At 40.9% G+C, this 27,358-nt stretch overlaps 3 protein-coding genes across 5 annotated transcripts; all 3 read left to right on the plus strand.

The window, feature by feature from the left end:
- The first annotated feature begins 3,669 nt into the window (after positions 1-3,669).
- On the plus strand, positions 3,670-9,174 carry tmed9 (transmembrane p24 trafficking protein 9). Its single transcript, XM_042073905.1, has 5 exons — positions 3,670-3,841; positions 5,662-5,762; positions 5,969-6,094; positions 6,949-7,095; positions 7,440-9,174. Exons 1-5 carry the CDS (start codon positions 3,694-3,696, stop codon positions 7,587-7,589), a joined length of 672 nt encoding a protein of 223 aa, XP_041929839.1. The 5' UTR covers positions 3,670-3,693; the 3' UTR covers positions 7,590-9,174.
- Positions 9,175-10,746: 1,572 nt separating this feature from the next.
- Positions 10,747-19,044, plus strand: b4galt7 (xylosylprotein beta 1,4-galactosyltransferase, polypeptide 7 (galactosyltransferase I)). 2 transcript variants are annotated; one of them, XM_042073899.1, is made up of 6 exons: positions 10,747-11,486; positions 15,078-15,434; positions 16,080-16,305; positions 17,257-17,340; positions 17,536-17,640; positions 18,188-19,044. In XM_042073899.1, the coding sequence occupies exons 1-6, from the start codon at positions 11,434-11,436 to the stop codon at positions 18,341-18,343; spliced, it is 981 nt and encodes a 326-aa protein (XP_041929833.1). In that variant the 5' UTR covers positions 10,747-11,433; the 3' UTR covers positions 18,344-19,044. The 2 variants fall into 2 exon arrangements, with proteins under 2 accessions (XP_041929833.1, XP_041929834.1); XM_042073900.1 differs by having other exon boundaries at positions 15,093-15,434.
- A 5,476-nt stretch (positions 19,045-24,520) lies between these two features.
- Positions 24,521-26,602, plus strand: LOC121694013 (protein S100-A1-like). Of its 2 annotated transcripts, none has more exons than XM_042073907.1 (3): positions 24,521-24,657; positions 25,317-25,450; positions 26,295-26,602. In XM_042073907.1, the coding sequence occupies exons 1-3, from the start codon at positions 24,540-24,542 to the stop codon at positions 26,439-26,441; spliced, it is 399 nt and encodes a 132-aa protein (XP_041929841.1). In that variant the 5' UTR covers positions 24,521-24,539; the 3' UTR covers positions 26,442-26,602. The 2 variants fall into 2 exon arrangements, with proteins under 2 accessions (XP_041929841.1, XP_041929842.1); XM_042073908.1 differs by lacking the exon at positions 26,295-26,602 and adding an exon at positions 26,047-26,145.
- The last annotated feature ends 756 nt before the right edge of the window (positions 26,603-27,358 follow it).

Below are 27,358 nucleotides of genomic sequence, written 5' to 3' on the forward strand. Positions count from 1 at the left end.
ATGTGTAGGTGTACCATGTGCAGTCATTGAAAATCGGTTATTTTCATGTTCTTCACAGAAAATAAGCCAAGGCCAATGAGTTTGAGTTAGAAGAAATAATAGATAGCATAATTTTTCTTTTAGCAAACATTGAAAACGGGTCCCACAGACCCGAACACCTTACAAGGGTTAGCATGGGCAGCGCTCACATCTGGAAAAGCACAATTTATGCCTAATGACAACATCCAGACAACGTCTTTTTTAAGGAGGACCTTGAATGGAAAGTATAAGTGCACTCTGCACATATTACATCAGGTTGCAGGGACGTGCACAGGGGAGTTGCTCAGGTTGCCCGCAACTGCCCATATGCCCTTCTGGACTCATGTTGCCCTTCCAATGGGGAAAATAACTAAATAAATCGTACAATGGATGCAGAATTTCACGTAGGCCTAGATAAAAAAAAATTGCAAAGCCTCATTCACTTCCATTCGGGCACCGAAAGTGAAAGTCAGTAGGGGAAGGGCAAACTCTGTTTACGTGGCTGCAGCGCTGCACGCGACCGGCACCTGAGCAGAGCCTGCATAACGCCTGTGATCCACTAGCATGCGATGCGAACTCCCCAAATCGCAACGCAACCCTCCATGAAGACGCTTTGATGGGCGTTCCCTTTTGTAGATGTGTGGAAACGGCAGGGCAAGAGCAGGTAGCCTAGTAAACAACCAAACAAAATGTTTCCCTCCACTATTTTGAAATTACAGAGGGAAAGTCACATCTATAAATTAGTTTGCAAGTTGGGCGGTCATTTCATCATGAAGTTGTCCCTGTAGGATTCTAGCCACACATCATACAAACACAGAAATGTAGACACTGCTATGATTATTTTTTCTCATCTGACATGTTTCTGTACGTTGGCGGTAACCACACTACCGGAAAATTCGGTTTTGTTTAGGCTACGTGATGATGGACCTCCCTGCGTTTTGCTCTACTATTGGATACTCGCCTCGCGATGGACGGATTCATTTGCATAAAGTTGGGGATTGCTGAACTTTTTGACGCGCCGCAGCCTTTCTTTTACTGTCTATGGCCGCAGCCACAGCACTCGTCGCAACGCATACCCAGAAACCTATGCGGGTGCGGAATTCGCTTCTCATAGAAATGAATAGGGATACTGCGTCGCGTTGTTCGCATCGCATGCTAGTGGATCACCGGCGTAACGGTACCAAAGATTGCTCCGCCTTAACAATCTTCACGGTACCGATCCACTTGCACGACACTTCATTTTGTCGTGTCGCATTCCACTCTAGTCCTATGGGTGACGTCAAGCGACTTTAACGCGCCCGCAAAGCATTCCGGGAAGGCAGCGCTGCATTTGAAAATATGTCGCGCATCAAAAAGCTGGGCGAAGCCCATCTTTATGCAAATGAATCCGTTGAACGCGAGGCGACTCTCCAATAAAAGGACGAGGTTGTATCTTCATAAATCCAGGCCACGTTTAGCCTAAATAATCAGACAGATAGCTTGAAGCAGCCCGTTATCACATAGCCTAGGCTACTATTTTTTTTTGGTTGGCATTAGGCAAACTAAGCTACATGTCTGCTGATAGTTAGTTTCTCACATTTCGTTTTAGCAAGAAGAATGAATGATGGAAGTAATGCATCACATTAATTATTTTATTCAAAATAAATCCGTAAATCCTATCACTAGTATTTTGGGTATTGTTTAAGGCACAGGACAGGAAGGCCTAAGTGATGATCACCAAATATGAGATGAGAGGACCATGCTAGAAAGTACAGGATTAAAGAGCTGCATGCTAAATAATTGTAATCTAAAAAAACATAGGCTATTTTAGAGGTCATTTCAAAGATCTTGCCTGAGCAGAACATAAATACCACTAAGGGCATTAAAATAATGATAAGTTAAGGTGATTGAGTGCTGTATTTCAGTGTTTTACTTCTTTGAGTATATATTTTTAAAAAGACACTGTTATTCTCAGTCCTGCATATAGGCTGTGAGTTTTTGTTTAATTTATTTATTTATTTATTTATTTATTTGGGGGGGGGGTTAGAAAAAAATATGAAAAAATAAATAAGAAAATCCCAGACTGTTAGCTGTATTCTGCAATCGGACAAGAATGGGACAACATTACATTCTAAAAGCTCCAGCTACCGGTGTCTTCAGTTTCCAAACATTTAGGGACTGTAGTTAAAGGTGCTCTAAGCGATGCCACGTGTTTTTTAGGCTAAAACATTTTATGTCACTTACTGCAAACATCACCTAACCAACCGCTAGCTGTCTGTGTCCTGAATACACGGTAAAAAAATGTGATCTCTGTGGACAGCCCAGGCTCCAAAAATGGCAACAAAAACAACCTGGGCAAACCTAGCCCATAAAAACATGTCCCAGCAAATCACAGACGAAATGCACGTTTAGGAGAGTTTCAATTGCACAGGAGCAGCACGGGAGGGAGGGGGAGGAAGTAGCGAGCTAGCTCTCTGTTTTGTTTGAAAGTCAACAGAAGTGCCGTTACCCAGCATCGCTTAGAGCGCCTTTAAAGAAGATGTGAAGCAACACAGTGGTATAAACTGTTTCATCAATTGATATGTTGTCTTTGGACTATTCTCAGGGTTAACATGACTTGCAATAGCATTATGTTTTTATTTACATTTTACAGTGTCTCATTTTTTTGGAAACGGTTGTGTAGTTCTGTGTATGCATACAGTTTGTAGAGTCTAGAGAGATTGTTGAATTGCAATCAACTGCTCACTATGTACAAACTCATTCTAAGCTCATGAAACATTTTAATTCCATTTAAATGCTAATATTCCATTAAAACAATAATGCTAATATTCTATTACAATGCCAATAGATCACCTTGCATCCTATCTTAAAATATGAGAAGACAGGAAAGAAATCCATTTTCCCTTTAAAGTAACACAATGTAGGATTTTTAAATTTCCAAGCAGAGGCTATCATTTCATGCCAGAAATAAAGAAAGTTCAGGCATAGGTCTACATATACAGAGTTCAGTTTTTTGTCTTTACAAAAATATTTTCTCAAACTAACACAGATGGGGATGGACAGCCTGACACTGCAGTTCCTCTGTAAACAACAGGAATGAACATCGGCACCAGCCCAACAAAACGACTTGAAGCTAGTTGAATAAGTTATATGCACATAAATATCTATATGCTCTTTTCAAAGTGGGCTTGTCAAATATCTCTTGATCATGTTTGTGCTGTGAAATTGTTATAAAAGATGTATGATTCAAACATGATAGTTCTTTCTGCAAGTAGGCTATGTTTTGGATGAAATTTCCAAAAACCTAGCCTTTATTTCCCCTAACCCTTTCTGAAGAATAAACATATAGCCAAAACTTGGACTGTATTGTTTGATTGTTCATTTCTGTGAAGACAAAAGAAAGGTTCAGAACAAATGTTTTAAATAAACATTTTATCTTAGCTATTCTCGTGTTGATTGTTTAGTCTCCTGTTATTTCCTCAACCATGTCATACTGGATACCACTCTTGAGCCTAATCATTAGCCTGATGCAGACATATAAAATGATAGAGGTATGCCTACGGTAGGCAAGTCAAGTAGGCCTACATACTCTATGGTAGGCAAGTCAAATTTTGATTGGACAATGTAAAGCGAAAGGTTACGTGGCACAGGAAATTTTGCGCAGCCTCTGTGTGTACCCGTAGTGTTAGTGGCAAGATGGTGGCAGCCAGGATGCAGCTCACTTTATACACGGTTTTGCTTCTGAACTTTTTCAACAGTTTCGTCTCCGCTTTATACTTTCACATCGGGGAAACGGAGAAGAAATGTTTCATAGAAGAAATTCCAGACGAAACTATGATAATTGGTAGGTATTCAAATATTGTTTATTGCTGAGTTTTCTTGCTAGCCTGCTTGCTAATCATTGAGACACGGGAAGTTAGCTGTTAGCTCGGCTAACTACTTTCTGGAACTGACTGAAGGATAACTAGACTAGTGGCACCAGTCTACGTCACCTAGTTTGCTAGCAAGCTTGTTGGCAAACCACCATTGTTTGAACTGCATTTCAGAGTGTATACTGTTATACATTTCTAAGTGAATTACGATGTTGCATATGTTACGTTAAAGGTAACGATAGTAATCTTAACGTAAAATCGTTGTCATCGATTCACTTAGCTAACCTACCGTTATACCCTTCTTAGTATTCAGTGTTTAGAATGTCAAAGGTTGTAACGTTGGTCTTGGTACATGTTGGCAATGAATCTAGCAAGCAGCTAACGCAAAGACATGTCACTTAACCCAGATGTCAAGAGACGTTGCCGGTCCCTTCTGGTTTCTCCACCAACTGGTTTTCTTCCCCGTGCATGCGCTGTGTTCGTAATAGCAGCAGCAGTTGTCAGACATTCACACACAGACATTGTCAAACATACTGATGTTTTTTAGTCGCATTTTATATCTATGTCGTGAGCATTACATTAACGTTACAGCCACTCGAGTGAAACACATGCATATTTCTGCAAATGGCAAGTTGGATTCCACCCTGCAACAGCAAAACAGTTCTGTCTACCACTTACTCCACCTCTTCTCATGTCGCTTTCTAATAATCTATCAACGTATGCCGTAAGCAGCACACAGGCAATACGTTGTGTTATCTGAAACAAGTGGTTGCCTTGACCTGAACCAATTGGTTACCTGGCAGCGTTAATAGCATTAAGTTGCCGCAGCCTAAAGTATAGCAAAGACAGTTGACAGTTCTTAGTGTGTGGGTTTAGTATTTAGTCATCAACTCGATTCCGCTTCCCGGGGTGCTGACGTATTTAGGATAATATACTAATAAAAATACTTGGGCAACTAAATGGTGAGTGAAGAAATAATTCACATTGTACAGTACGCCACCAGTCCAGTGAGATTTGTTATTCCCGTCCACCAGTCCAGTGTTTTGCTATTCAGGGATCGAATGACGCGAGTTTGCTCAAATGCATCCATTTGTTTCAAATAAAACGGTCTGGGTAGTGCTGACGTGGTTAATTGATACATGATTGCAAAACTCTTGTGTATGAGGAAGAGTAGTTCAGAAAGTCGAGCAGCATGTCAGTGGGGTGACAGTTCATTTGTGCTATTGCAGGATAGAAGCTAGTTTGCAAAAATATGTATATTTTTTTGTACATGTGTCTGTACACATGATGTAGAAATAAAATGTAGCTTGAAATCAATCATTACATTTTTTGTGGATGTCAGACCCTTGCTGCTGCTGTGGTGATGAACATGCACATGCAAGAGAAAACCAGTTGGTGTTGAAATCAGAAGGGACAAAACACTCATGATCTTGGTCATAAAGATTTGTTGTTTTGCTAGTCGCTTTGCATAGCCTATTTTTTTGAGTGGACTTGTTCATTTTTTGGTTGACAGTCAGTTGTTTTGCATTGCAACTAAAATGATATTACAGCAAGTGAGCTATGCTAGCTGCCTTGTCATTTTGATGTTATTGATTTTACTGTAATGTTAAGTTTCGGTAGCCTACATTACCTGCGGCATACATCACACACCTGCTTTCGATCGCTCTGTGTTCAGAAGGTGATGTTTGGTCACCCAATCCTAACTACACTATGTTAGATGAAATGCTAGTTTTCTTTATCAATGTTGGTTGTGAACCTATGTCACTTATAATGTCAATGCTCAACCTTTCAGGAAACTACCGTGTACAGCTGTATGACAAAATGAAAGAGGAGTACATGCCTGCCACTCAAGGACTTGGCATGTTTGTTGAAGTGAAAGACCCTGACGAGAAGGTAAATAGGTTTATAGAGTTGACAGGTGTCAGAGGTATAAAATTTCCCTTGTGGACAATAAAGACTCTTTTCTATCGGTCTGTATGCAAATACAGAGGGAGAAGTGCATTTGTACACTGTAAGGAGGATGAAAAGTACAGTTTTTTTCAAGTGCTTTCATTGTGTTTGTTTGTTTTTATTTCATTGTGTTTGTGTTTGTTCTGCAGCTGATCCTTTCTCGTCAGTATGGCTCAGAGGGAAGGTTCACATTTACCTCTCACACCCCTGGTGAACATCAGATCTGCCTTCATTCCAATTCCTCCAAGTTCTCCCTTTTTGCGGGTGGGATGCTTGTAAGTATATGTTTAAAAAAAAAATCAGAATCTCACCCTACCATAAGCACCTCCATGGTTTTTGTATGGAAATGCAAATCTAGGCTGCGCTTGGTTGACTTGTACTCATAGTACTCTATAGCTCACACAATGTTAAACATTAATATTATTATTATTATTATTATTATTATTATAGAGAGTCCCTTAGGCCATGTTCAAACTAGACTTCTTTGTTTGAACAGGGTGCTCTTTTGATTTTAAAAAAACGCTGGCAGCAAAAAGCAGTCGAGAGAGTATTTTACTGCCATGACAATGTGTGCTAATCAGAGTTAATGATAGCTAACATGCTAATTTTTCAAACAACTGCAATAAAGACACATGCTGACTAGAAAATGTGGGACTCCATTAATGAATATGGTGATACAGTTTCACTCTTGCGTCATATAGCTCATTGTGCTCATAGTTGATCGTAATACCTTTTTTCACTGCTACGTCTCCATTTTTGCTGGTTACAAACGTCTCATTACTCAGCTTGTAAATGGTCAGCTGTCCAAAAAACGCTTGACGTAGGGCACTTTTTTTCTGAGAAGTTTCATTTTTCTCAACTTTAAAAAGACGCTCTGAGCTACAGATTTTTTTTTTTTTGAAAACATGGTCTACTCTATAGGATTAAATGGAAAACGGAAGCTGGCAGCTTTTAAAAATAAGCCTAGTCTGAACAAAGCCTTACACAACTACACATGTGTAGACTGTGGGTTAGATTATCATGTATAATTGTATGTGTATGTAAACAGTAGGCCCCCTTACGGCACTGTCTTTAGTTTGGTTTGGTTCTGTCTGTTTCTGATCACATGCATTTCTTTTCTCACCTCCAGAGAGTACACCTGGACATCCAGGTTGGGGAGCACACCAACAACTATGCAGAAATTGCAGCCAAAGATAAGCTGACGGAGCTCCAGTTGAGGGTTCGTCAGCTGGTGGAGCAGGTGGATCAGATTCAGAAAGAGCAGAACTATCAGCGGGTAAGTACTTAGTCATGTCAAGTCTATGGACTTAATTATAAAGACTCCGGAGTCCAGACATATAACTTACTAACATATCATACACTTTGAAGTTGCAATGTACTGTAACACATATGAAAGCTGATCAAACTAGATTAACTCATAAACTAGATTTAACCAAAGGCCATGTTTTCATTTGAACTGTAACAGCAAATTAATAGTCGAGGGGATAAAAAAAAACGTAATAAATAAGTAAGCAAGTAAACTGGCTGGGAATAAGATAACTAGTTAATGTGATGAAGTGCACCATATTGAATTTCTCACGGGACGTCTGAGTGACTGTTTTCCCTGTGTTTCCCCTGCAGTATCGCGAGGAGCGCTTCCGTCAGACCAGCGAGAGCACCAATCAGAGAGTGCTGTGGTGGTCCATCGTCCAGACACTGATCCTAGTGGCCATTGGCTTCTGGCAAATGAGGCACCTCAAGAGCTTCTTCGAGGCCAAAAAATTAGTGTAGTGTGTGTGTGAGTATATGTGTGTGTGTGCAGAGTGTTCTTTTTTGTCTTGAAAGTACATACCTTGTACAGTGAATGCAGTATGCAGAAAATGGTTTTGGCGAAAACTTCAAAAAATGCCAGAACACAAGCCGGTGGATTTATTTTCTTTCAACACAAGTCCCCTTCCCTAAATGTTTAGTTTTAATTGCTTTGAGATTCTGATTAATTTTACAACTTCTTTTTGTCACCTACCCTCTCTCAATATGAATCTTTACCATGCTTAAGATGCATTTTAAATGCCTGGTTGACTTAGTTTGAAGCCAGTCAAATGATGGCTAAATTGGAGTCATTGCACAGTCAGTGAGGAGCTGTTCAAATTGTCTTGCAGTGTCATGAAAGGGTTAAAACCGCTGCCCTTGTATTTACATTAACAGTTCTCAGTTACTTTCAACCATCTTTCATCTTCAAAGTTACTATATATTACATGCAGTTCCTCAAATTAGAAAGCAATTCGCCTTATTTGTGCATACTAGACATTTGCCATGTGGACTTAAAGCTTTGAACTGGATTGTAGGCTAGCTGACACACATCCCTTTCATCCAACTAGGTTGTGTGTTAGGTAGTTTACTTGCAATGGTTTGTTACTGTCGATGATATTTAAGGTTTTGGTTGTGTAGAAATGAATGTATGTTTTTTGGTTATAGTTTTCTATCCCAGTTTCTTGGGTAGCACATTCTGCAAATGGACACAAACTATCTCAATCCTTGGCAAGTTCTTGGAGAATTTAGACATATTTTGTATCTTTCTGAAGGTGGCAACCATTATTTTTTGGGGAATTTCATTTCTGTGCTATAAAAACACTTTTTACAGTAAAGTGTTTGAAATACAACTAGTTATTTGTACCTCTGATGGTTATGTCCACCTCTGACACAAAGTTTGAAGGCATCCCTCCTCCATGACGCTCTTTGCTTGTCGTAGCTGGCCTTTTTTGTTTACCTATGGAAGGAAACGGATAGAAAAATCAATATTTGGGTGTTAACATGAGTTTCTGAAACATTGTAACAATCATGAGCTGAGTTTCAGGAAATGTGTTTTTCTAACCAACAGTTAAACTTCTTCCTCCTCATGCAAATGCTCAAGTAATCGATTGTGTATGGATCGTTTGATTGAACACAACAGTGTTCAGGGAATGGGGACTTTGGCCTTAGTGTTTGCCATGGGAGGACACCTCATCCCAAGAAAATGTGAGGACAAAATGTATCTGTGGAAGCTGCAAAAGCAAGCGCAATTTTTTGTTCATTTGGCCTTGTCGTAAGAACCTTTTTCAGCAACATGCAACCTTTTCTCTGAACTACTGTTAAAGAGGCACTGATGATGCTGATAGATGGCTGATGCTTACTGGTTCCATCCTACGTTGTTTGTTTTTGTTTGTTTTTAAACATCTGGCTGTTTGTGTCACACCTTAGACTTTTCAAACAAACGTTTGAGTCATTGGGCTGAGGCTTTTTATTAAATAAATGTGAGGGGTAACGATATTTGCATAAAAAAATGTTTATAATTGCACTCAAAGGAAAAAAAATAAAATAAAAGATTTGCCTCCTTTTATTTTTGTATTCCATTATTCCAGAGCCCAGTCTTATGGGTGAAAGTATCATGTGGGTGAGGGTGTATATGAGTTTGGCTTGAAATTAGGCCAGAGGTCACAATTATGAAAGGTTTCTGAAATGTTGAGAAATCTTACTTCACACTCATAAACCAAGGACACGATGCAGCTTGATTCTCAAACCTCTTGATTGAAAAAAAAAGGTAAAGAATGTACTAATGTTAATTCCATGTATATCACAAATAATGTTAGCCTATGACTTGATTAAGGCATTAAATGCTGCTTATTGTTGGTCAGGATAGCCAGAGACTTTCTAATGTGGAGACACAGCACTCAAAAAATACTCCATAGAAATGCATGGGGCTAGTTTGTCACGCCAATATGGCCGTTGTCTACACATATCCCACCCCTTCCTCGGCAAAACGTCGACATGTGAATACATTGAGCCAATCATATGGTGTGTTGTGAAGACATTGTGCCAATCATGTGTTGTGATCTCGCCTCTGGAGCAAGATTGGTGTTGTGAAGCCTTGCGCACGCGCATTTCTGCCAAAGTGGATGCCCGACGAGTGCCCAAAAAGCGTTGTCAAATGGCCGCCGAGTGGAGGGACTTGCCTAAAAGGACTTTGGGATAGCCTACTGTTCCACTGGTTTCTTTTGAACATGAGCTATGACAAAAGTTGGGTAAGAATGTTGTGTATTCCATCCCATGATACTGTTTTACTGGTTGACATATAATGACCTGCTCTATAAGCACATTATGTCTATTTGAAATTGTTTGAGAGCCTTTTGATCTCAGGATAAAGGAAGGTCCACCACATCCAGTGTTTGATAGATAGATAGATACTTTATTGATCCTCAAGGGGAAATTCAAGACCAGTTTGTGAATATATTTAACTGAACTTAATAAATGTAGCTGGATAGCCTACTCATGAACGCATGTCTCTTATAGCCACAATAGTCATTTTAGCAACACCATATTTTGGTGGCTCATGAAGACCCAGTTGCTTTCCTGTCTGGCCCACTTGGTATTGAAGTTGAATAGCCCTGGTCACAAATTTATACACACATATTTTACACATAGCCTATTTATACACACACGTTTCTGTACTTCTGAGGCCTAGTTATCAGGAAAAACTTCTGTCAGGGCATCACAGAATATGCATATATGAATGAACATACCACACAACATGAAATAGCTCAATAGCCTAACTGATGATGGTAAAATATGTCTCTTTTTCTGTTTTCTTCTGACATTAGAAATGTCTCTTGTGTTATGTAGAAAGCACGTGGATCCCCCTGCCCCCAACGAAAACGATGATTCTAACAATAAAATATAGTGCTATCTTGGAAATACTCTCTCGCCAAACTCAGCAGCTGGACCAGCAGAGCTATGGCTATTTGGATCAAAGACTGAGACGATTGGGGAACCCTCTCGTTACACTTATTGTCCATAGCCGCTTTTACACGCCAGCACAGAAGGCGGCGGTAATGTAACAGAAACTTGGGCTGCCATCCATCGATAAGGAAGAAGACCCTGCGGAACCTTTACTCACAGCAACAGTTGCAGTGGAAACATTGGCGGTTACACACAACCCCAAAAAAAGAAAACAGCCAGCGTGTAGGATTTTCCCCCCCCTACTACGAGAGAGATGCCAAGGAGTACCGGTTGTGGGACTAGCGATGGGGAAATGCAGTTGTTGTAGTAGGCCTACTGGGCGATATATTGAAGTTTGTGATCCAAACGCATTGAAATGATAAACTTAAGCGCTAATATTATAGCTATCTTGGGCTGGATACAATTTAGCTGACAAGCTAATGTAAGTGCAGAGAATTTCTGTTTGGCTGGCTAGCTAGCTAAATGGATAATTGACCTAAAGGAACAGCTTGTGAATATGACTTTCTACAGTCATATTGATGCAGTGATACTACAGAACTATAATCTTAAGCGATGCCAAACATTTTAGGCTTTAATGGGAGATAGTTGTCGGCTCGCTGAAATGAAATTGTACGGATTTGAGTATGATTAAATCAGAGCTGTAGTTCAACGCTGCCTACTTTACATTAAGGAGGAAAATGGAGACGAGTGTCCGTAAAGGGAACAACATGTTTATTCTCTTACATTTGGAGGAGTTTTAACATTATTGGATTCCCCAGCGGCTACAACTTTAAACTTTGAATAGAGACATTTAAAGTGCCAAGATAGCCTATTTAAATTGAGTCACTTCAACAACGAAGTTATTTTGCCATCAAGCCTCAAGATGATGTATTCTTCGCGTAGAAAACCAGTGCTTTATTTCAAAGAAGACAGAAGGTAAGTTCTACACCTGTGTTAAACCCTATCTGGTTAAATCATTAACGTTACGTTAATAGAATTATCATTTGCTCAGTCCAAACCTCATGTCATATCCTAGGTGAGATGGTACGATTTAATTTGTAATTGGTTCATTATACCTACCTGTATGTGTAAGCCGTAATAATGAAATATGAAGTTAAAACTCAGTTCTGAATCTATGCTGATTTCGCTCAAAAGCTCAAACTCCAAGATGAACAAACATGACATTAATCCGTGAGTAGGCCTAACATGGGTGAAGTGATATGTACTATGCCAGTGATTGATGTAACGCATGTTCTCTTTTAAACAACACATTTATGCTTGTTTTTGTGTGGCACATCTAATATACTCAACTGTCAGACATTGCCTGCCTTCACAATATTGGGGTACACTGTCTGTCTCTATCCCAAACAATGACGAAGAAACAGTGCATAATTTGAACTGGAACACAGCTCAACACATTTGATAATTAGACATATTTGACAAGAGAGTTGCTCAGAGGAGACCTTAAGTTAACTTTGTTGCCTCAAGCTATTTCTGCAGTTAGAAGTGAATGATTAGGCCTTCAATTTCAACTAATTTTAGCAAATTGCAAAAGCTGCAATTAATTGGACAGCTTGCAGCTATGGTTATTAGCTAATATTTTGGGTTTACCAGAAGCGATGTAAAGAAGCTTCTTCTATGTAACCTATTGTCAAGCTGCAGTTGCTACCTCCTGAGGCAACACAACAAACATGTAGCAACTTGAAAAAGCGTCACAAGAAGCCAGGCAAGAAGTAGTAGTGCTGAAGGAGAGCTGGTCTTGCCCAGTGAGACAAGATAAAGGCCCAATGTCTAGGCCTTGGTTCACAATTACATTATTTTCCTATATCGTCAGTTCAGCCCTGTCTGCAGTTCAGTTTTATTTCCCTTATTTTGTCGATTGCCTCAAGTCCCTTTAAGAGGTCGGAGCCCCCCCAATCCCATCGGGCAAGCACTAACGGTAGCACTAAATGGTAGCAAGGTAAACTCCCTTCTAATAAGAAGAACCATTGAGCAGAACCCAACTTGTAAGGGGAATCCCATTACAACCTAGTGAATTATTGCCGTTTCTATATAACTTTTTTTTTATTGCCCTCTCTGTCATCTTTGTTCCTCATTGGTGTGTACCACCTACATAGTTTGGTGACACACCCGGGTAAGTTAACTTGGAGTAGGCCTAAATGGTAAACTCCCTATTTAGCAGTTAAAGGAGGTAATTGTGCACATCTCGGGTGTGGGCCAAGAAAACTGTCAATAAATACATAAAAAGTCTGCACACTTGAATATTTCCTTTTTTTTATTTTGTCATACTTGGCTGAACAAGTATGCATGCTGTTCAGCCACGTATGACAAAATATTACACAAAAAAGTAAAGATTTAAGAAGTTAAGTAAGTTTTTAGTATTTAAACTCTCTAATAGCCCCATGAATAGCTCCGTGGCCTCATTCTCTTCTTTTAAGAGATTTAACACTCATACCAAGATATACAAACAAAGTCCATCCCGGACAAGCCACCTAAGTGCTATGGAGGAGGAAGTGCACTTTGGCTTGGCATCCAAGTTATGTTATCTAAGGGTGAATAAAATGGCCTCCTCTTCCATAACTAAACAAACAACCAAGAACAGAACCTATGCTAAAGCATGAACTCACATACTAGCCCTACCTGATGTGAGTAAGATTTTTCACTAAACCACGTTCGTGGAATATACCACCAGGTGTTTTAAATGGGGAAAGTTAACAGTTGAGTGGCAAATAGTTTATTCTGACCCAACATTAACTCGAAACTGTGTGTTAATGTTATGATGGTGAGATTGTTATGGTTTGCATTTTAGACAGGCATGAAAAGTCCCCCCTACATACACAGCACATTATTTCATCAGGAAGCTTCTCCAACACACATCCCCAACATACTTACAGCACACTGCCCACACACACACTACACACACACACACAGTCACTGCTCCACTCCCCTCCTGCCCACACACACATCTTCACTGTCATCACTCACATACATCATACATACAGTACTCTGCTTGCAATAGTAAGTCCCTGCCCCCCCCCCCCCCCTACATACACAGCACATTATTTCATCAGGAAGCTTCTCCAACACACATCCCCAACATACTTACAGCACACTGCCCCCCCCCCCCCCCCCCCCCCTCATCCCCCCAACACACACACCAAGACCCCTGGCAGTTGGGTTAGCCCCTTGAGCCGTGGATCTGCCCAAGGTTTCTTCCTTGGTAAGGGAGTTTTTCCTTGCCCCTGTTGCTCTTGGGTGCTCCTTGTTGGTGCCCCCCACCCAATCCCAATCCTCCCCCACCTTTTTTATGCAGCCCTTGCCACTTAATCTACTAAACCCCTCTTCTACTGCACTCTTTACCACCCCCCCCCCCCCCCCCCTACATACACAGCACATTATTTCATCAGGAAGCTTCTCCAACACACATCCCCAACATACTTACAGCACACTGCCCCCCCCCCCCCCCCCCCCCCAACACACACACCAAGACCCCTGGCAGTTGGGTTAGCCCCTTGAGCCGTGGATCTGCCCAAGGTTTCTTCCTTGGTAAGGGAGTTTTTCCTTGCCCCTGTTGCTCTTGGGTGCTCCTTGTTGGTGCCCCCCACCCAATCCCAATCCTCCCCCACCTTTTTTATGCAGCCCTTGCCACTTAATCTACTAAACCCCTCTTCTACTGCACTCTTTACCACCCCCCCCCCCCCCCCCCCCCCACTTCCAGTAACTATATGCATGTGACAATAAACTTCCTTGTATCCGTGTAAGTATCACATTGTAATAGTGGAAATCCTAACAGTTTAGTTCAATAATAATATTGAGTTCAGTGGTGATTGTTTAAGTTTGTCCTAAAGAAGAAAAATATGTTTATACCATAATTAAAATAATTCGGTTGAAATACCTTACAAAAAAAAAACTTGGCACATATTAAATGCTTGGCAAAGTCCATCAGTGTCTTTCATTAACTAAACTTAACTGAATCACATTGTGCTTAGGATCTTGTTCATGATATTAAATTGGTTTTATACGAAAGTTAGGTCCAGCCCAACTATTTATTAATTTCTGATTTGACGAGAGGCATTCTGGAGTAGGCTTATCTCAGGACATCCCCACTTGGACTCTGTACCGCTACCACTATCCGATCACTCCGATGTGAACATTCCATAAATTCAAATCGAGAGCAGCTATTTCATAACGTCAAATTTGACTGTTATTGAGTGAGAAAATGGAGTAGGATGAATGTTCAATTTAGCATATGACGTACAGAGAAGCAAAGGCTATACATATACACATGGCTTGACCTACGGCTGAACCACAGCCATGGATATCCTTACCAACCCCATTCTCACGTGTGTGTGCGCCATATTGCTTAAATAGATCTTGCATAGTCATTCAATTCAGCTAGACTTCAGACTTGGTTCTTTGCCCATCATTTCATGACTGCCCTTGGTGAAAATGGCTCTAAAGGATTGTCATTCACATTTCATTTGGTGTCTGTGCTGCTGACTGAATCATCCATTTAGTTATCCGTAGTGCTCGTTTTGTCAGGTTATTCACAGGGAAGTGCACCGTGTTCAAGCTGTTTGGCCTGTGCTTGCTGCTGGTGGTGGGCTCCCTGCTGTGGCTCCAGCTGAGCTGCTCTGGAGACCTGGGCCACGCCGCAGCAGAGGCCGGAGGCCGAGCCCAGTACCAGGCCCAGCCCTGCCCCCACGACAAGCCCATTCCCGGGCAGGACAACCCGGCCTGGGGCCCCCACAAGCTGGCCCTGATCATCCCCTTCAGGGAGCGCTTTGAGGAGTTGCTGGTGTTTGTGCCCTTCATGCACACCTTCCTCAACAAGAAGCGGATACAACACAAGATTCTGGTGATCAATCAGGTGGACCACTTTCGGTAAGCGTTGGTTTGGCTTGGTCACTCAACGTGTGTGTGTGTGTGTGTGTGTGTTTGTGTGTGTGTGTGAATTAGAGTATATTTGCTGTCGTATGGTGTGTGTTTAGTCTGTGTGTTTTTTTATGTATTCTACAAAGATATAGTGCAGACGTTTCATACAAATCAAGCACTGATGAGTGGACCACTAGATTCCTCTTTGGTGCGGTCTGAGATTTCTATTCTAGACTCATCCCATACACTTCTAGTCAACTTCAACTAATTGCTTCTTGTGGTCCTCTAGTTGTCCATTCTGTTTGCACTCCTGGAAACACCCTGGTTCGGTGTTGGTTAAACGACAAATGATTGTAACAACTGTGTTGGTTAAATGACAATGATTGTAACAAACTTACAATCCCAATCAAAGCCAATTGTGTTTCAAGCCCACAAACAAGAAGATAATTTGCGAAACCAAATCGCTGACTGTATCTTTAAAAGAGAACAATTTCCAATGTATCAGATCTTTGTACATCCAAGCACCCCTTGCCTCAGGCCAAAGATTCACACAGCTCAATGGTGTTCAGTTCTGTGACCAACCAGTGCATTTTCATCACAGAAATCAATATATGAGATTTTCCATAATCTCTGCTGTACTCCCATCTCTCCTAGTTTCAACAGAGCGTCCCTCATTAACGTGGGATACCAGGAGAGTGGGAACGACACGGACTACATAGCCATGCATGATGTGGACCTCCTCCCCATGAATGAGGCATTGGACTACAGCTTCCCAGAGGAGGGGCCCTTCCATGTGGCCTCACCAGAGCTGCACCCCCTCTACCACTACAAAACCTACGTAGGAGGCATCCTGCTCCTCTCCAAACAGCACTATCAAATGGTAACTCAGCCCTTTCCGTTAAGCTCTTTGACATGGTTTTAAAACAACACCAAAGCACTTTTCCACTTCGGATCCCCTGTAAGTTGGAAGCGGAATTGTCCATTACCGCTGTCGTAAATAATTTAGCCTACCGCAGCCTACCGTCTTCCATTTATATGTACCTGCAGAGTACGCTCCACCTTGCTCCACCTATCAGCTATTGTAATGCTTGCCGTAAAGCAAGTCAAATTTGTAGTTTCTTATGTCTCATTCGAACTACAGATCTGCTACCCGATATGGCAAACTTACATAGTGCGGTTATAGCCGATAGAGGGCCGCAAAGCGAATGCAGAAATGCTGTTCACCTTGTTACGAGTTGATGAACCACTGATATGATTTTGGAAACATTATTTTCAGGTACAAAAGAATCTTTGGTGTTGGTTTAAGGTCTTTTCTGCTTTGTTCTGTGTTCATGACAATTGTGCATTGCTGTTGTATCCTGCATCATGTTAAAGGCTTGGTTGTTTATCAGCCAGCCACTTTGGGAAATCACCTACCTACAGCACAAGGAATTGAACATCTTTACTGTCTATATCTGGAATTGTATCTGCATTCGGCTAATTTGTAGGAAATTTCCATTGTGTGTGTGTGAACTGTGTTAATATATTGTCATTTCAATTGTGTGTGTGAACTGTGTTAATATTGGCTTCTTTGTGTGGCCTGTCGTTTTGTCAGTTTTAGTATTTTAGTGTTCATAGCCTAGAGAGGTATTTAGTCTTGTTTTATTTTGATGGATTATGAGAGACACTCACCAATATGTTCTGACTCTATACCATAGACTGTAAAAATAGCTCTATAAATACAAGTAAACTATACATTTACAGTACTTAATCCATGTCACCAGGAAGTGGACCATTATGCCGTGTGCAACCGTAGTGGACTGTCCTGTTGATGTAGTGTTGTCACCCACAGTGCAATGGCATGTCCAACCGGTTCTGGGGTTGGGGAAGAGAAGACGACGAATTCTTCCGGAGACTCAAGACTGCTGGACTACAGGTAATCCTTTGGGTTCAATTGCGCCATCTGGTGGCAGACTATTGCTACCTGCTGTACAGATATCCTGTCTCACGGCATACAGTGCTAGGTGGCTATTGATCACCACAGTTAAGATTTTGCTGTGCTTCCTGCTGGTGTTAAACTTCAATATGACCCCCCCCCCCCCCCCCTGATCAGTTGTCATTGTGCCTCCAGCTATTCAGGCCGACTGGGATAAAAACGGGTTACAAAACCTTCCGCCACATCCACGACCCTGCATGGAGGAAGAGAGACCAGAAGAGAATAGCATCTCAGAAGCAGGTAAAGAGGACACTCATTCTGCAAAGCCATTGCTCTAATTGAATAACATATTACTGTAGTTTGGATGTTAGGCTTTCTAACAGGCATTTACAAGCCTTACTTTTCATTAAGTTCTCGGTTTGGTAACTCCGTAAGAGCTTGATGTCATTTTGTTATTAAATTAAAGGTAAACTATGCAGTATTGGCAATTTCCTTAGTGTTTTCTCGGTTTTTGCTTTTTTTTTCGCTGGCTCCGTCATGACGAATGTCTGAGAAACTCCATCGCTACCTTTTTCTAGCCGGTGCCTGGCGTGTACAGTATGTGTATTTGAATGCAGTAAAGCAATTCGTTACACTAGTTATACTTCCTGACACTGAGGCCGTCGGCCCGCCGGCCCACAGTTGCAAGGGTGGTTTTTCTCATTATTTCAAGCCCAATGTCTTGATTTGGTAAAACAGTATAATGTTGAATTATACTGGTGTTCCATGCTAATGCCATTTCTCTCCTTCTCTTTGTCTCTTTCTCTCTCTTTCTCTCTCCCTCCCTCCCTCCCTTCGTCTGTCTCAGGAGCAGTTTAAGGTCGACCCCTCGGGCGGCCTGACTAACCTGCGCTACACTGTGGATTCCAGGCAGGAGCTGAGCATCAGTGGGGCTCCCTGCACAGTCATCAGCGCCAAACTGGACTGTGACCTGGACGACACGCCCTGGTGCCAGTTCAACTAGTCTGCTGGCCTGCCAGCACTCTCATTGGCTCTCTTTTGGGCCCCTCTCATTGGACGGATTTGTGGCAGGAGACACTGTCACGCATTTGACATTTTGTGATTGATTTTGATTTTTCTTTAGTTGTATTTTTACTCAGGCAAACTCTGGGTACTGGGTTAGTCCCTTTGGTTGTGGAATAATGAAATGTTTGACATGAGACAAAAAGTGGGCACGAGTGACAAAAATGTTGCGAATCCATACATCCAAAGGCTTTAGATATCTTTTTTTATGCAAATGCAAAATTGCTGTATAGCTGCCTGATTTCTTCTCAGAACAAATTAGCTGGATTTCGTGAACTGCACAGAAGTTAAATGTTTTCCGATTCCAGCCTCTTTTTATGTTTTATGTTTTGTTTGTTTGTTTGTTTTTATTTTAATTTTTTTGTGGAGTCAAGTTACATGGTAGGATGCAGCAGTGGCCTTTATTTCACAGGGATCCAACAGTAACTTCATGCAGTGGTTCACATCTGCTGTCTACAGTGATGGAGGGGACATCTTGAAGTGGGATACTAAGATCACTGGAAGGACAAAATCCTCAAATATTACAGATGGTTTTAGGGTACTCTCATGTGCGTTTGCACTTATTTATATAACATTAAGTGTCTGGAATTTATTTGCACATTGTTTTATTCTTATAAAACCCATAAAATGATTTCAATCCAACATTTCTTGTGAGAGATATGTGTGTGAAGTTTACATTGTTCTGCCTGTTCCAAAGTAGGCATCCTTAAGATCTACTTTGTGGTAATGTATTCATCAAAGATATTGATGCAAGAAGATTATTTCATCCTTCTTGGTTCTGGAAACCCCCAAAACTACTTGAACAGTTCAAGAGCAGAATTAAGAGTCCTTGTCGATACTTGTCAGACCTCCGGCCTGGTAGCCTAAAATGGGGATTTCAGACACGCTGGTCAAACGAGTGCGAGTTTTGTGCCTGTGATTCAGATGCACTTTAGCTAAATGACTAACTTTCAAGAGCTGCCGATTGTCTTCCCAACATTAATGCAAAATGCTAACAGTAGTAAATTAATTTAATAGTCCTCAATAGCAAAAAACCTGAATCAATTTTGATGTTCTTTGATCAGTGTTCATTGGTCTGCCTGTAAAACTACAGATTGAGAATGTGGACCAACTGGTGTGTGTGTGTAGCTATGTGTGTGAGTGTGTGTGTGTGTGTGTGTGTAGCTATGGGTGTGTGGGTGTTTGCATACCTCTGTGTTTTCATTCACTACATGTCCAGACCGGTCCAGGGGGGTATTCCAGAAAGCAGGTTTACTGGCTTAACTGGGTATGTAAACCCAGAGTAAACGATAAACCTAGGATTTCAGTTCCAGAAAGCTAAAAAATTATCAGGCTATGTAAGTAACTATGGTAACATAGGCTCTGAACTGAACTGGGTATGTAAACCCAGAGTAAACGATAAACCTGGGATTTCAGTTCCAGAAAGCTAGAAAATGATCAGGCTATGTAAGTAACTATGGTAACATAGGCCATGGGCGTAGATTTAGGGTGGGACGCTAAGGACTAGTCCTAATCAAAATTTTAAGATGACAAAATTGCCCCCACCAATATTTTATCGGAACTCCCCCTATTACCGTCGGTCCGGTTTAATTTCATGACGAGAATTCTCGGTCTAACCGTTCATGTGCCGTTGAAACGGTGTAAATAGGCGACCCATCAGGCCAGCACTATAACTCAGAGCGTGGTAAACAAAATCGGATATTTCAGGCAGTAAATGCTCCCGTTAAGAACCAAACCAGATTTAGTTCAAATCTACACATCTATGGCTACTGAAAAATGTAAGGTTCATTTAGTAAATTTTATTTTGAAGTGTTAAAAAACATCGTTGTTTTAGAATTTCTGAACAAAAGTGGTGATAATTGGGGGTGTTACGATAGCGAACTTATTTGTACTGCTGATCATTCCGACAGCCAGCACGACAATACAAGAAACGTCAGGGTTATCTGACACGCAGGCTACACGCATGGAGAATGCCAATGCACAGGCTACTTTGGCAGTCAAACGAGCAGGTGTGTCAACGACAACGGTAAGTTACCAGGGCTGTCTGCCAATACATACCCCATAAAAGGCCAAAGTAAGATTGCAGAAGCTAGGTTTAGCTGTGACAATATCCTGGGTAATCCTAACAGCTAATGTTACTTTACACAGTAGGCTAAAATCCGAATTTGAAAGCCTGGTTACTAGTCGCCAGTTTGTATGGCTAGTTTGCCTACTTAGACTCTGCATAATGGCATAGCTGATCTACAAACCACAAAAAGGGGCAAACATGTACATGCTGAAGAGCAAAGGGAATATCAAAATGTTTTACTTTGGCCTTTTATGGGGTATGTATTGGCAGACAGCCCTGGTAACTTACCGTTGTCGTTGACACACCTGCTCGTTTGACTGCCAAAGTAGCCTGTGCATTGGCATTCTCCATGCGTGTAGCCTGCGTGTCAGATAACCCTGACGTTTCTTGTATTGTCGTGCTGGCTGTCGGAATGATCAGCAGTACAAATAAGTTCGCTAAAATATTGGTGGGGACAATTTTGTCATCTTAAATTAGGACTAGTCAGCGTCCCACCCTAAATCTACGCCCATGGTTTACCATATTTGCCTAAGTGTCTCGTCTGTGTGGCAGTACAGCTCAGTACATCCATACACTCCAATGCAACAGCGCCCTAGAGTCACACAATTCAACAGTCACACAATTCGTTGCAACACCGGCAGGGCAGGAGGAACTAGATTTTTTTTGGATGACATCAAGGTGGCATGCAAATCAGATAAGGTTGCAAAAAGTTAGTTCTTTACATATTTGTAGGTGTACAGGCTACCTGTTCACTGATGTAACTAGATGTACCGCAAAGTGGTACAAAATGTGACCGCCGCTCAGTCTTGCACATTCTCTCTGCAAAATAACTCACGCTTGTCAATTTGTCTCCATTACTCCTTCCCCTTATCCTATACTCTTGCGACTTTCGTGTATGTAAATGAGTGTGTGCATGTGTGTGTTTGCTTTTGTGGTATGTGCTTCTGTGTGTGTGTGTTCGCTTGTGAGTGTGTGTGTGTGTGTGTGTGTGTGTGTGTGGGGGGTTGGGGGTAATGGGGTTTGTGTGTGTGTTTGTGTGCATTTATCTGTGTCTGTGTGTTAGTGTGTGTGTGCCCCTGCTCACCTGCATGTGTGTGTGTGTGTGTTTATATGTGTGTGTGTGTGTGTGTGAAATATCCCTCCATAGACATACAATGAACATAAAGAGGCCAATAAAACACAAAAAGCTACCCCAAATGCAATGCTATCACATATTTTCTAATTCTGGGGTTGTACCTTGTCAAAAATCACTATGAGACTTATTCTCCTTGAAAGGCAATTGATCTAAATTAGGTTGTCTGGCTCAAGGACTATTTGTTTCCCTGAAATATTCAAGGTCTTCCCTGAAAAAGACATTGTCTGGATGTTTCTCAAAACCTCTATATATCATTTAGAAGTCATTGTGCCTTGCCTGATGTGCAAGATGCCCATGCTGTAGGCACTAATGCACCTCCACACCATCATACATGCTGGGTTTTGAACTGAGCACTATAATAAGTTGGATAGTCCCTCTACTCTTTAGCCCAGAGGAGTCCATAATTTCTAAAAATAATTTCTAGAAAAAATGAGCTGAGGCCAAGAGATAAGACAGTGGTATTTCTGTATTATGTCTAAATACAGTTTACAAATGAATTGAGTATGAAACTGTGCTCATAGACAATGGTTATCAGAGGTTTACATGAGCCCATATAATGATTTTCTTTACAGAAACAGGTCTGGTTTTAAATGCAGTGCCATCTGAGGTCCAAAAGACCACGGCCAATCGGCCATCCAATATTTTTTATCAGCTCTGTCCTTTGTTTGCAAAGATTTCTTTGTATTCTCTAAATATTTTAATAATATTATGTAGGATGAAATCCCCAACATATCTAGCAATTTCATGGTAAGAAGCATTATAACTATTTTTTAATAATTTGTCTGCACAGGTTTACACAGAGTGATGAATACCTCTACATCTTTACTATCAATCAATAAATGAATGAATGAATCAATCAATCAATCTTTATTTAGCACCTTCCGCATACAAGGTGCTTCACAGTGATGTTCCGTTCAGTTCAGTTCAGTTTTTTCCAGCGTTTTAGGGCACTTTACAGAGCCGTGAGCCCACGGTGACCACAGCCCTGGCTAGAGCAAGCATTAAAGCGTCAGGGGCAAGGCAACACTTACACCCATTTAAGGGAGGGGGGGGGTCCCTATGCAGGGCCTGGCTGAGTAGGGTGGTCGAGGTAGTTATACATCAGTGCAAACAAAGGCTATAAAATTCTCATACAAACATACAGCATATACTATACATACATACATACATACATACATACATGGAAAAAGGCATTCATACATGAAACCATGTCAATAAAATGATAATGATATGTTAGTATTAACTCGTCTCAGATCTCACTGAAATAGCAAGGTATTAAGAGGGCAGGTAGGGAAAATAAAGTGCAAGTGGAATGCTAGGTTAAAAAGTTATGTCTTGAGATTTATCTTCTAAGAGATTGCCTCTCTGATGTTTTTTTTTTAATACCCAATCATGGTGCCAGTTACCCTGATTAGTTATGAAATATTCCTCCTAATGTTGTCTTTATCATTACACAACTTTTCCAGCATTTTGTTGCCCCCGTACCAACTTTTGAACATGAACACATAATTTCCATGAAGTAGAACTTGTAATTTACAACATTTGATATGTAGTGTGTGTCCTTTTTGTAACCGGAACGTTTTCACACCCTTTCAAGTTTTCCACATTTTGTTATGTTTCAGACACATCTTAAAATGGATTCAATTCATTTTTTCTTATTAATCTACATACACAAAAAACAGGTTTTTGGAGTGTTTTGTACATTTATAAAAAAATAATAGACTGAAATATTCCATTTTACATAAGTATTCTTCCCCAGATCTGTGTCTTCACACAACCCTGTCTCCCAGGTCTACGAACAATTCTCTCGACCCTTGTGGCTTGGTTTTGACTCTGACATACATCACCAACTGTGAGAGCTTATATAAAGAGATGTGTGCCTCTCCTACTAATGTCCAGTGAATTCATTTAGGCACAGGTGGACTCCAATCAAGTTGGAAGAGTCAATTGCAAGAGTCATAAAAAAGGGTCTGAATACTTATGTAAATGAGATATTTCAGTCTTTTATTTTTTTAATAAATTTACGAAACACTCCAAACACCTGTTTTTTTGTGGAGTGTTGGAGTATTGTGTGTAGATTGATGAGAAAAAAAATGAATTGAATCCATTTTAAGATCAGTCTGAAAAATAACAAAATGCGGAAAACTTGAAAGGGTATGAAAACTTTCCGGTTGCTCTGTATGGGTTTACGATATTTGCAGATTGCCACATTCTGTTTTTTTTGCATTTTACAATGTAACAACTTTTTCTGTGTTGGAGTTGTACATCTCCTATCATGGAAAAGCAAACAAAGGTGACTCACACTGCAAACACGAGAGAAAGGGGGACAGAGGGACACTGTGGCCTGTGAAAAGACTACCCTCCCTAATGGCTGTATTTGCATGAGTGATAAGTGTGGCTGTTCATATGAGCACTCAGACATGAGATGTGTGCAAATGAGACATTCGCTTGTGTGCCTTAATTATGAACTTTCCCAATGCAAATGATACAGATGAAAGCAATAGAGAGCAATTGACAGCCTATAAATGATCAGAATGCATTTATGTCCAATGTGGACTAGCTCAATCTAGTGTTATTTGAACCTCTGTGATCTCTGTATGTGATATTTGTGTCACAGGCCAGCAGAAAAACAAATTAATCAGAAACAATAATATCAATATAACTATCTGTGAATAATGCTGCCCATCACTGCAGTCCCAAGTAATTGGGTCGATTTTATTTGTCAAGCTACCGACTACTGACTTCTAACCGTGTATATACTGTATGTTGTGTAGGTAAACCTGTGCACAGCTAGCTCACAGTGTGTCTGTGTGTGTGTGTGTGTGTGTTTGTGTGTGTCAAAACATGCATCTTTCGCCAAGGCAGATACCATGTGCATACTTTGTACTTTGTGTATTGTAGTTTATGTGGAGGGAAGGATAAAGAGGGCATGTCATGAGGAAGGTGTGGCTGGCTGGCTGGTATAAAAGATGCAGCATTTCCCTCCAATGGCACAACTACTGCTCTCCAGCTCTCCCTTATCACCGCAACCAGATCCTGATCACAGCTGTCGGTGAGTTCAACAGGTTTTTGAATATCCTCATATAGCCTAGCCTACCTCGGAGGGCTTTTTCCTGTCTGTCACTTCTGTTGTCCTATTGGATACTGGTTACTTAATCTGGGTTTTTATTTATAATGTCTATAACATAGGCTGTCAAAATTGTGTGTACTGTATTCGTTTTAACTTGCGCATATGATGAAGATAAACTGACTGGGTAATTGTATTTTTAAATGTAGCACCAACATTTCAGCCAAGTGGAAATCCTAGAAATTGATAGCCATCAATCACCCGCGAAGCACAGCCTTCTTTTATGTTACAGCCAACTTAACGGCAAGTTGGTGCCGGAGTTGTCGCTGTCTTTTGTAGCTAATTGTGACTGTAGGGTTACCCAAGTTGGTGACCCTACAGTCAAGGTAAGCTAATTACTTTCACATTCTTCTTAAAGTGACAGGCCCTCAATTAGACCTACACACCACAAATGTAATGATATTAAGTGTAACACACAATATTCAATATTACTGATTGCGTCAAGGTGGTGGGGGCCCCTAAATCAAATCCAATTTTAGAAATCGAAAAAGTATCGAAATCTAAACTCTTCGCTTGGTACAGTATCTGTATTGAAACAGTAATGGCATTGTGAAAACACTCACTGTGCTGTCTCTCTTTAACAGTCGTCATGAGTCAATTAAAGCAAGCTATGGTCGGACTCATTTCAGTCTTCCATGAGCATGCTGGCCAGGACCAACTGCTGAATAAGGCCGAGCTCAAGGGTCTTCTGCAGAAGGAATTCGGTGATGACCTTGGGGTAAGACATGCGTCACCAGCTCACAGATGTCCACTTCAAATCAAATTTGCCAGCATTAGAAATAAGACAAACAGATTCCATCAACATCATTTGAAGTCTATCAATGTTCATTTGTTAACAGTGTTGGACCAGAAATTTGGACAAATTCAAATTACTTCAATTCCACAAAAATGTAAATGTAAATCAGGTTTATATGCCAAGTTTTGTGTATACAAGGAATTTGGTCTCTGCATTCATCCCATCCCATCCGTTAATTAGTGAAAAACACAGAGCGCACAGTGAGGTGAAGCACACATTAACCTGGAGCAGTGAGGTGCCTTGCTACAGTGGCACTCGGGTAGCAGTGAGGGGTTAGGTGCCTTGCTACAGTGGCACTCGGGTAGCAGTGAGGGGCTAGGTGCCTTGCTACAGTGGCACTCGGGGAGCAGTGCTCAACCACTTCCCCGCCCATTTTTTTCTTATTGGTCAGGGATCGAACCAGCAACCCTTCGGTTCCAAGCCCGAAGCCCTAACCAGTAGGCCACGGCTGCCCCACAAAAGGAACCGTGTTTGATACTATGAAATAAAGTGACGCCCATACTCTCTCTTCTCCTCAGAATGCAAAAGACTCGAGTCTTGTGGATACAATATCAAATTACTTCAATTCCACAGCAGCAGCTGTGTTTGATGCTCTGAAATAAAGTTGGCAATGCTAACAGCCATACTCTCTCTTCTCCTCAGAATGCAAAAGACTCGAGTCTTGTGGATACAATATCAAATTACTTCAATTCCACAGCAGCAGCTATGTTTGATGCTCTGAAATAAAGTTGGCAATGCTAACAGCCATACTCTCTCTTCCCCTCAGAGTGCAAAGGATCCGAATTCTGTGGATAAGCTGTTTAACATGCTGGACCAGGATGGGAGCGGATCAGCGGACTTCACTGAGTTTGTCACAATGGTGGCCTCGATTACTGCCTTAACCAATGAAATGCTGTTCAACGAAAAAAAATAGAGAGAAAAGTCATAGCAATAGGCCTACAGCTCATCTATGAGTTTCATTCTTTCACCATTCAACAATTGATAAAGAAACACAAAATAAAACCACTTCTCGCACACATTTTTGTGTTGTAAGCAAAAAATGGATCACTAACTGAAATAAAGAGTTGTGACCATTACAGGCCTCCTGTGTGTAAGAAAAATAACCAATTGTTTGAAAATGAAGAGAGAAATATTTTATTTTACTTGAAGAAAAGGTGGAAACTTGTTGCCTTAAATAAGTAAACAAAACTTTTCTGAAAGACAACTGCTATTGGCAAATCTAGTATAGACCTATTTATTTTTCTGACATTTGACACATTAATACATATTGTAAACTTACAGAGCAAGTCACTGGTAAAGCTACGTTACACTCCCGTCCCAAAAGTCAGCTACACACCGTTGTGAAAGGTGAACACTGCCGACCGTTGGTTGTGGAATGCAGAATGCTCCCTCTGCTGACTGAATCGCACTTGTACGCATGTGCACTGCGTGAGTCCAGTTTACTCAGGTTGTGTATCTCAAGTTTTAGCAGTGGTGGAGGAAGTACTGAAACTCAGTACTTAAGTAAAAGTACAAATACACAGAGAAATATTTACTTTAGTAAAAGTACCACAATGACAACCCTACTTAAGTAAAAGTAAAAAAGTACCTGCTTTTAAATGTACTTTATTAAAAGTAAAAGTATTTGCATAATGATTTATATACTATATTCTAAAACGAAAAATCAGTATGGGCTGTGCCATTTTAATTAAGCTAGTTTTAGGTTATACTCGACTAGATAGTTTTAAGCTAATGCAATTGTGCTTACCATCTGTGGCCCAGTTTACATTCTGACATACAATTCTAGAGACTGTAATTCTGGTTATCTAACTAGGGTGATCTGCTGAGTAA

This window comes from Alosa sapidissima, chromosome 20 (genome assembly GCF_018492685.1).
Source record: "Alosa sapidissima isolate fAloSap1 chromosome 20, fAloSap1.pri, whole genome shotgun sequence".
Taxonomy (NCBI): Eukaryota; Metazoa; Chordata; class Actinopteri; order Clupeiformes; family Clupeidae; genus Alosa; species Alosa sapidissima.

Coding starts and splice junctions, on each gene's coding strand:
- LOC121694013 (XM_042073907.1), top strand. CDS start 24,540: ATGAGGAAGGTGTGGCTGGCTGGCTGGTATAAAAGATGCAGCATTTCC. Junction 24,658..25,316: donor GATCCTGATCACAGCTGTCG/GTGAGTTCAACA, acceptor TCTCTTTAACAG/TCGTCATGAGTCAATTAAAG. Junction 25,451..26,294: donor AATTCGGTGATGACCTTGGG/GTAAGACATGCG, acceptor TCTTCCCCTCAG/AGTGCAAAGGATCCGAATTC.
- b4galt7 (XM_042073899.1), top strand. CDS start 11,434: ATGATGTATTCTTCGCGTAGAAAACCAGTGCTTTATTTCAAAGAAGAC. Junction 16,306..17,256: donor CCAAACAGCACTATCAAATG/GTAACTCAGCCC, acceptor TGTCACCCACAG/TGCAATGGCATGTCCAACCG. Junction 17,341..17,535: donor TCAAGACTGCTGGACTACAG/GTAATCCTTTGG, acceptor TTGTGCCTCCAG/CTATTCAGGCCGACTGGGAT.
- tmed9 (XM_042073905.1), top strand. CDS start 3,694: ATGGTGGCAGCCAGGATGCAGCTCACTTTATACACGGTTTTGCTTCTG. Junction 3,842..5,661: donor AGACGAAACTATGATAATTG/GTAGGTATTCAA, acceptor TCAACCTTTCAG/GAAACTACCGTGTACAGCTG. Junction 7,096..7,439: donor AAGAGCAGAACTATCAGCGG/GTAAGTACTTAG, acceptor TTTCCCCTGCAG/TATCGCGAGGAGCGCTTCCG.